General features: G+C 43.1%; 1 protein-coding gene across 1 annotated transcript; it reads right to left on the bottom strand.

Annotated features, from left to right (window-relative positions):
- Positions 1-489: 489 nt before the first annotated feature.
- LOC109915816 (DNA (cytosine-5)-methyltransferase 3A-like) lies at positions 490-3,983 on the bottom strand. The gene is made up of 4 exons (XM_048593633.1): positions 3,978-3,983; positions 3,158-3,316; positions 841-948; positions 490-602 (listed from the first exon to the last, which is right to left on the bottom strand). Exons 1-4 carry the CDS (start codon positions 3,981-3,983, stop codon positions 591-593), a joined length of 285 nt encoding a protein of 94 aa, XP_048449590.1. The 3' UTR covers positions 490-590.
- Positions 3,984-9,821: the final 5,838 nt, after the last annotated feature.

Below are 9,821 nucleotides of genomic sequence, written 5' to 3'. Positions count from 1 at the left end.
CTCCACAGATGCTGCCAGACCTGCTGAGCTTTTCCAGCAACTTTGTTTTTGTCCCAAAAGCTTAACCCTCCCATCAACCTGCCTTGCCACTTTCGCTGGCTTACATCTATCCTCAGGTGCCCTGTTAGAATTTTGCCCTTTGTTTTATATTGCCTCTATTCATTCTGCAAGGAAATGGATTGCTTTGTTTCACTGTGTTAAATTTTATCTGGTACTTGTTTGCTCATTCCACCACCACAGATGCAGGGAGTGCACTCTTCCACACTCACAATCAAACTTTGAAGGATGTTTGGCAAATTCTTTAATACTTTGCTAAATATTGCTGATCGGCTCTTATTTTGAATACAAGGTTTATGAGGATAAATCTCAGCTGTCCAGCTGAGGATGGAGAGGAGTTGCTCTTCTAACCATCGGGTTTCAGTCTCTCCACTGCTATGCTGTGCTGTTTGCTCAAGCTCAAGGTCAATGATTTGCCTAGGGCACCTTTTTGCTCCATTTCCTTTGCTCTGCTGCACTTTTGTTCTTGTTTAAGACCTGTATCCATGCAATATTTTCTGCTTCCGGCATCCTAATAAGCTCCAGTGCAGGCCTCATCTAGTTTTCTGTGAATAAATAATGAGGTGCTTTCTCAATGAGGCATTTGTGCAAGCACTCTGGACTTCCTGCTTCAGTTCCAGAAAAGCTACAACTATGTTTCCTAACCCTTCAGGTAAACATCAAAAATGGTCAAAGAATTAGCTGAACTGAGGCCAGCACAATCAGAATATATTCAGTGAAGTTGGCATTAGATATTAATTATGAACAAGCATTTAAAAACAGATTAATGAATGAATTTCATACCTGTAAGACTTCAAAAATTGCTTTCCTATACATAGGCTGTTTGCTATATGTTGGCTGGTGAAAGGCAGTAGAAAAAGAACTCAAAGGCATCAGCTTTTCTACACAGACCTGTCAAATGAGAGAAAACTGAGCTCAGTGATAATCACAATCATTGAGAAAAGAACATATAACCTTTCAATCATGTAACTCCAGCTCAACACATCTGAGGTAAAGAGGGAAAGGAGAAAGAAACAAACAAAATAGGGAAGACATATTTATCAAGGTGGTCTACACTGCCTCTGAGAAATACCTCAATACACTTCACATATTTCATACATAGACTTGGTATGTGAGCAAATGCAGCAGCCATTTACAAACATTAAAATTCTACAAAAGCAATGAGATGAATGATCATTTTTCTGTTTTCAGTGGTGTTGGTTGTTGGGTAAATGTTACCAAGAGTTCTGGAGAACTAATTCACACACCTCAAGAGAAGCGTTTGAAGCACTTTGTTCACGGTCCTTAGGAAGCAAAACATTTAAAGTAGCTTATTCTCGCAACTCCAGAACAGAAAAACTGGAGATGTTTGATTTACACACCTCAAGTTGAAGTGTAAGGGAATTGTTTTGTTCAAAAGAATCAAGAACAACACAGCTTAAAGAAGTGTTCCCAAATCATATCCAGATTTTTCTTCTAGAATCATAGAAATCCTATAGTGCAGAAACAGGCCATTCGCCCCATCAAGTCTGAATCAACGGTCAGAAGAGCATCTCACACAGACTGAATGTTACTTGCCATTTGTCAGCCCAAGCTTGGACATAGTCCAGATCTTGTTGCATTTGAACATGGACTGCTTCAGTATCTGAGGAGCAGCAAATGATACTGAACATTGTGCAATCATCGACAAACATCCCCAGTTATGATCTGATGTTGGAGGGAAGGTCATTGATGAAGCAGTTGAAGATGGGTTGGGGGTAGTACACTACCCTGAGGAACTCCTGCAGAGATATCCTGGAGCTGAGATGAAGACCTCCAACAACCACAACCATCTTTCTATGTGCCAGGTATGACTCCAACTAGAAGTCTCCTACATCTAAAAGTCTGCAGAACATGTTCTTTTGGAGATTTACAACTCAAATAGATTCATCTAAAAAGTTATGAGTATCCTTGCTTATTGCTTCCTTATTTTTCTCTAGCTTCATTATTCTTTTCCTCAGCCAATTTCTTTTGGTTTTATTTAGTTGCTTTTTCCCTAAATTTCAGTTTCTCTTTATTTATCAACTAATTCTCTCTCCTCCCATTCCTTCCTTATCTCCCTTTGCATGGTATTCCAATTTCTCTACTTCTCTAGTTTCTGTTTTTGTCTTTTATTTGACCAGCTCTCCCTTTAGTTTCTTGAACTTAAAGTGCAGATGACACCTATTTATTTCATTTATTCCATACTTTCCTGTGACTAAACAGTTGGTGCAGACACAAAAATTTAACATTTGTAGTCACGGACTCCTGCACGTCTCTTAGCGCTTTTTCTTTTGAAAGAGAGAAATCCGTTGGTCTTTGTGGACCACGTTTGCCGAATCAGTGGGTGGGTCACTAGCTTCCACTTCACTGACAATTCTGCTCGAAGCTGATTATCAAAGTTTCACTTTATAAGAATATTATCTCACTGATGAACTCTCCCTCAGGACCGGCCCTGGTATTTCAGTGCTGACATTGCTAAATCTGGGAATTCAGTAGTGTTGTTGTCTAGGATTTATATTTCCAAACTGCTATTCTGTAGCACTACATACTAATGGTCAATGCAATGTGATACCATGCTGTTTCATTCCATGATGCAGGTGCTTCTAGGTACAGTCATTCCTCCATATCAGTGAGGGTTCTGTTCCTGAGAACCTCCATGAATGATTAAGTTCGCGAGTGCAGAGTTCAATTAAATGGTTAAATATCAAGATATGTGAGTTTTGCTTATGAACACTGAATTGCGAATGTACAATTTGTGATTTCACAGATGCAGAGGATTTACTTTAACATAATGGGGGGGTTGCACTCTCTTCTATCATGAGAAAGCCACCGCACTTAGAGGACTGCAGTGCTAGCTTCCTACAAAGCATTATCAAATGAACAGAAGAAAAATAATCTTTTAAGGATGCCAGCAGTTCTTACTATCTTCAATCATATGTAATCAAGTTTAAATCATGAACTTTGAAAGTAGCATGAAAAAAGTACTTTACAATCTGGACTCATTTTGAAGCATCTTCAATGAGATCAGACATTTCTATTCTCCCAGTCACAGTAAGAAAGTGCATGAAAGATTTTTTGAAAGCCAAGATATTAAACTTACAACAGAAAATTTTCCATCTCCAAACCACATCACCCAACGTGTTCCTTCGGCTGCTCGACTTCGGCTAGTCATCCACCAGGACACAATGCGACCAGGCCACCAGGAGAATCCCCTTAGTTTCCCCCAGACCAGCTCACCAATGCCAAATCCACGTCCATCCTGAAATGGCAAATGTTAACGAAGGAATTTGATCATTCTTTGCAAAAACTAGAGACGTGCGAGGATTGAGTCCTGGCATTAAGCAGCCCTGATAACCATTACATTGCTATGAATGAGTAAACAGTCACTTTTTGGGAAGCTTTTGAACTTTAATGAATGGAGGAGTTTTAAAAATTATAGCACCGATTAGGTCATTCAACACATTAGAGGGGTGTGAATGAAAGCTTTTCCATCGGACTGTAAGACATAGGAGCAGAAGTAGACCATACAGCCCACCAACTCTGTTCTGTCATTTGATGAAATCATAGCTGATCTGACAGTCCTCAACTTCATTTTCCTGCATTTGCCTCATAACCCTTGAATCCCTTACTGATTAAAAATCTTTCTCAGCCTTCAATATACATAATGCCTCAGCCTCAACTGTCTTCTGTGGTAAAGAATTCCACAGATTCACTACCTTCTGAGAGAAGAAATTCCTCTTTAAAATGTCTTAAATGTATGACTCTTATTGTGAGGTTATGCCCTCTGGTCCTAGACTCTCCCACAAAAAGTAGGGCCCTGGGTAGTGTTGTCGAACAGAACTAGGGGTTCCGGTACTTAGTTCTTTGCAAGTTGCATCACAGGTAGACAGGGTGGTTAAGAACATGTTTGGCATGTTTGCCTTCATTGCTCGGACCACTGAGTAAAGGAACTAAAACAGATGCTGCCAGACCTGCTGAGCTTTTCCAGCAACTTCCGTTTTTGTTCCTGACTTACAGCATCCACAGTTATTTAGGTTTTCACTGAGTAAAGGAGTTGGAATGTAATGTTGAGGTTGTACAGGACATTGATGAGGTCATTTTTGGAGTACTAAGTACTGTTTTAATCACCTTGCCATAGGAGGGATATTATTAAATTGGAGGGTTCAGAAAAGATTTATCAAGATGTTTCTGGGACTGGACGGTTTGAGTTATAAGGAAAGGCTGGATAGTCTGGGACTTTTTCCATTGGAGCCTGGGAGGTTGAGGGATGGCCTTATAGAAGTTTATAAAATCATGAGAAGCCTAGATAGGATGAATGATAAGGGTCTTTCCCCAAGAGTGAGTGAGTTCAAAACTAGGGGGCATATTTTTAACGTGAGAGGAGAAAGATTTAAAAGGGACCTGAGGGGCCACTGTTTCACACAGAGGGTGGTTTGTATGTGTAATGAAATACCAGAGGAAGTGGTAGATGCAGATAGTTATAACATTTAAAAGACATTTGGATAGGTGCATGAATAGGAAAGGTTCAGTGGGAAAAGGGCCAAATGCAGGCAGGTGGGACTAGTTTAGTTTGGGAAACTTGGTTGGCATGGATGGGTTGGACTGAAGGGTCTGTTTCCTTGCCGTATGAATCTATGACTCTATAACCTTTCCAATCCTGTGTTCAATATTTTAAAATGGAGTCATCAATTCTAATCCGAATTCCATGTCCTTTCATCAAAAGAGACAAGACAACAGCAAAAACTTGTATTTATATAGCACCTTTAAGAGAAGGTCTAAATGTTGACATTAATATGTGATCAGAAGTCCTCTTTTAAATATGTCACCAAGGTTGTAAATAGCCTGCTTAAGTACAGACAGTTGTGAGGGCTGCTGCAGAACTCAGGGATTACATAGCAACCTATAGAATATAATAAATCCCCAGGGAAGAGTGTTGTCCAAGAATGGCAAACATGATCCTATTGATAGAGCTTTTATAAAACATTAAAATTATTTTTACAATATTTATCAGACTTTGTTAAAACTTAGGTATTAAGTGTGGCAGGTGAGGAATAAATGCAGAATGTCGAGTAGAAATCAAACAAAAGGGGAAGCATGGTGGCTCAGCTGTTAGCACTGCTGTCTCACAGTGTCAGTAACCCAGGTTTGATTCCAGCCTCAGGCAACTGTCTGTGTGGAGTTTGCACATTCTCCCCCTGTCTGCGTGGGTTTCTGTCGGGTGCCCTGGTTTCCTCCCACAGTCCAAAGATGTGCAGGCTAGATGGACTGGCCATGCTAAATTGTCCATAGTGTTCAGGGATGTGCAAGCTCGGTGGATTAGCCGATGGTTAATGTGAGGCTATGGGGCTAGAGTGGGGCACTGGGTCTGGGTGGGATGCTCTTTGGAGGCTCAATGGGACAAATGTCCTCTTTCTGCACTGTAGGGGTGCTATGATTCCACAAAATCTATTGAGGGCAAATGATTTTAATTATCCTATTATTATCTAGAATAGTAATTATGTAGAGTGAGAGATGGGGAAAGAGATTTTTAAAGCGTGTTAAGGAGACTTTTCTTGAGCAGTACATTAAGCCAAGAGTGAGGGTCTGGCTCTGAGGAATTAGGTGAGCCAAGTGGATCAAGTGTCAATAGGGAACATTTAGAGAACAATGACCAAAGTATCATAAAGCTTAGATTAGCTACGGAGAAGGGAAAAAGAGAAAAGTTAATTAGAAGTATTTAATTGGAACAGTGTCAATTTCAGTAGATCAAAAATGATTTCCATTCACCCAGTGCAGAACCCAAGAGTAATCAGAGATGGTTCAACACATTTGAGATACATTCCCAAGAAGAGGAAAAACAGACCAACTAAAGCCTGAACTCCCTGGATAATTGAAAAAGATACAGAATAAGATAATTACCTGATATCTGTCATATGCTTTAACTGAAATGGGGAACCAGGCTGAATATAGAAAGATCAGAGGAGAAAACAAAAAGAAAACTAAAGGGAAAGACAGCATGGAACGGTACTAAGAGCTAATGTAAAGGGAATTCAGAAGTCTTCCTCTGGTATTTGAACTGTAAAAGGGTAGTGGGGCTAATGAGAAACCAAAAATTAGATCTACACCTGGAAGCAGAGGGCGTGGCTAAGGTAGTGCACAGGCACTCCGCATCTCTCTTTATCAAGGGAGATAACCATTGTGAGAGAGAACATTGTTAAGATATTGGATTGGCTAACATTTGAGAAATCGTAAGTAATAGGAAGGCTGGCAATCGTTAAAAGTTGGTACATCCCCAGCAACAGATGGGATAGATCTGAAGACACGAGGGAAAAAGGTGAAAATTACAGGAAGTACTGAACATAATCTTCAAATCCACTTTAAGTACATGGTTGGGTTCAGAGGAATGGCGAATTACAAATACTATATTCTTGCTCAAAAATGGTGCAAGAATAAAACAGCAATCCCAGCAGAGGGCAAGTTTATAAAAAATTCCAATTTGTGACAAAATTAAGTTCTTTGGACAAGTACAGACAGATTCAGAAAAAAGCAGCCATAAGCACTCCTGTGACGCAGTGGTAGTGTCCCTACCCCTGGACTGTGAGACCCGGTTTCAAGTCCCACCTGCTCCAGAGGTATGTAATAAAATCTCTGTACAGGCTGATTAGAAAAATCGGCTAAATTTTAAAAAAAGGCAAATCAGGCTTAGTCACCTTGATTGAGTTATTTAAAGAAGTAACAGAGGGTTGATGAAGGTTGTACAATTTTGGAACATATACAGACTCTCAAAAGTGTTTGATGATATGCCACATAATAAGCTTGTCAGAAATTGAAGCCACAGAATAATGGTAAGTAGCAGCATGGATATGAAGTTTAGAGTGACAAGGATCACACAATTGTAATGAATGGTTGTTTTTGGGACTAGAGGAAGAAACATTCTGGAGTTTCAGGAGTTAGAATTAGGACCATCTTGATCTACATTAATGACTTTGACATGTGTATACAGGGCACAATTTCAACCTTTGTAGACACAATATTTGGAAGTATGTTAAACTGTGTGTATGATAGTGATGGAATTCAAGAGAACATATGCAAGCTGGTAGAATGGCCTGACATACGACAGTTGGAATACTGAAATGTTAAATGTTAATTTTGAAAGAACAATGGGAAGCAATATAAACCAAAGGGTGCAATTCTAAAGGAGGCTCAGCAATAGAAAAGTAGGGATACATGTATACAAATCATTGAACGGTCAGGGCAGGTTGAAAAACATGTTAAAAAGCCATGCAGAATCCTGAGTTTCACATCTTTGAGAATACTTGGTAGTTTTACACTTGTCCTTAAGTGCACAAGATGAAAAGCTTCAACAGTATGTCGCTTTTTTCAGCAATACTACATTTAGGTTCTATCAATCTGTGCTCCATCTGCACTTGGAATTTGATAAGACTGAAGAAATTATTCAAGAACATATCAACTAATTATCAGAAAACATAACCACTGGCATATAGGGTGTTGTGAAGTTGGGAAGAGTACTTGTGGATTGGAAGACAGTAAGTTAGAAATTGGTGTTTGTAAAATGCTACGGGGTGGGAGGGGCGGGGAGAATTGAGTGGTCCCTTTAAAACATAATGTGCTTTTTCCATGCTTAGAGATTTAACAAAAATGTCAATGAGCAGCAGCTTAAAAATTTGCAAAAACATAGAGAGCACACGAATTCAAACATTTGTATCAAAAGACCATACAGTTAGCAGGCCAAGCAGCAGTTTTGTTTTGCAAGACGACAAGTTTTGAATTTAGCCAATCAATTTGAACCAGGCACTTAGATACCAAAATCCAATTAAATTGAAATCTGATGGTTGTGATCTCGGATTCTCCAGCATCTGCAGTTCCTACTATCTCTGATTCAATTTTAACCCCACTGCGAAGCCTCTTCTAAGGATGCCTAGCCTGAAGAAGTTACCCTCCTCCCTCCGGACAAACCTCAGGGGATCTCTCTCCCACTGCAACTCTCTCGTAATCTCTTCGGCCCTGAAACTGCTCGACCATGTCCTGAAGCAAACCAGGTACTACAGCCACATCACCTTCCTTAGCACCTGCCTACGGAACCAGATCATCCCCAATGGACTACAATCCACATTCAAGCCTTCCCAATTTGGCCCCAACCGTGACAATATCTACACTCATAGCATTGAGATCCTTCAGAAGCGTTTCTCCCCGCGACTCCTGAAACACACACTTGCAGCAATGCGCCGGCATCTCCAGGCACTACAATCAAGCCTACCCCAGCTCAGAGCCTCCCTCTCCCAGACCTGCAAAGGACCTCTCCTGTTTTTTGTTCTTCGTAGGATCCACAACCTGAACTCACAATTCTACTCAGCTTTATTGGACACTAAAAACTGTAAGTACAGTAAACTTACTGGTGCCTACCACCCAAAACGAGCTTCCTCCACCCCCCAAATCCCCAGACGTACCCAGGACCTTCCCCACAATGGGTCCGCCGCCATTGGCCATGAGGCCACTATCGGAGAACCCACAGATGATGTCACATCCGCCACCGCCGGGTTCCCCACTTCTGGGACAGCGAACACCATCGCTGCTGTTGCCACCGACACTGAAGTCGCGAGCACCCTCACCGCTACTGCCGCCGCCAACCCCGCTCCTCCCACCGCCGACGCCGCTCCGCCCATCACCGACGCGGAGGCAACTCTGCCCACCGCTGATGCCGACGCAACTCCGCCCACCGCCAACGCAACTCCGCCCACCGCTGCAACTCCGCCCACAGCCGACGCCGACGTCGCTCCGCCCATAGCCTCCACAGCCAGCAGCTCCAGAGGAGACAGCAGCACCCAGCCCTGCCGAGTCTTCACCATCCCCCCAGACCTCCCCTTTACTGAGGACGAACGGTCAGTCCTCAGTAAAGGGCTCACCTTTGTCCCCCTCCACCCACACATCAATGAATACCGCTCACGCTTGAACATAGAGCAGTTTTTCCGCGGCCTCTGCCTCTGCACTTACTTCTTCAACCGTGAACATAACCCTCCCTCCACTGACCCCTTCTCCCGCTTCCAACACACCCTCTCCTCCTGGACACCACCCCAAGGCCTCCTACCCTCCCTCGACCTCTTCATCTCCAACTGCCGTCGAGACATCAATCGCCTCAACCTCTCCACTCCTCTCACCCACTCCAACCTCTCCCCCGCAGAACGTGCAGCCCTCTGCTCCCTCCGCTCCAATCCCAACCTCACCATAAAACCCGCAGACAAGGGAGGCGCAGTTGTAGTATGGCGCACTGACCTCTACATCGCCGAGGCCAGACACCAACTCTCCGACACCTCCTCCTACCGCCCCCTTGATCATGATCCCACCCCTGAGCACCAAACCATCATCTCCCAAACCATCCACAACCTCATCACCTCAGGTGACCTCCCACCCACGGCCTCCAACCTCATCGTTCCCCAACCTTGCACCGCCCGCTTCTATCTCCTTCCCAAAATCCACAAACCTGAATGCCCTGGTCGACCCATTGTCTCCGCCTGCTCCTGCCCCACCGAACTGATCTCCAACTATCTAGACTCCATTTTCTCCCCCTTGGTCCAGGAACTCCCTACCTATGTCCGTGACACCACCCACGCCCTCCACCTCCTCCAGAACTTCCAATTCCCCGGTCCCCAACACCTCATCTTTACCATGGATGTCCAGTCCCTCTACACCTGCATTCCCCATGCAGATGGCCTTAAGGCCCTCCGCTTCTTCCTGTCCCGCAGGCCCGACCAGTCCCCCTCCACTGA

The sequence above is a fragment of the Rhincodon typus genome, unplaced genomic scaffold (genome assembly GCF_021869965.1).
Source record: "Rhincodon typus isolate 14 unplaced genomic scaffold, sRhiTyp1.1 hic_rhity00003358, whole genome shotgun sequence".
Lineage (NCBI taxonomy): Eukaryota > Metazoa > Chordata > Chondrichthyes > Orectolobiformes > Rhincodontidae > Rhincodon > Rhincodon typus.
This window is presented reverse-complemented; position numbering and strand designations above follow the sequence as displayed.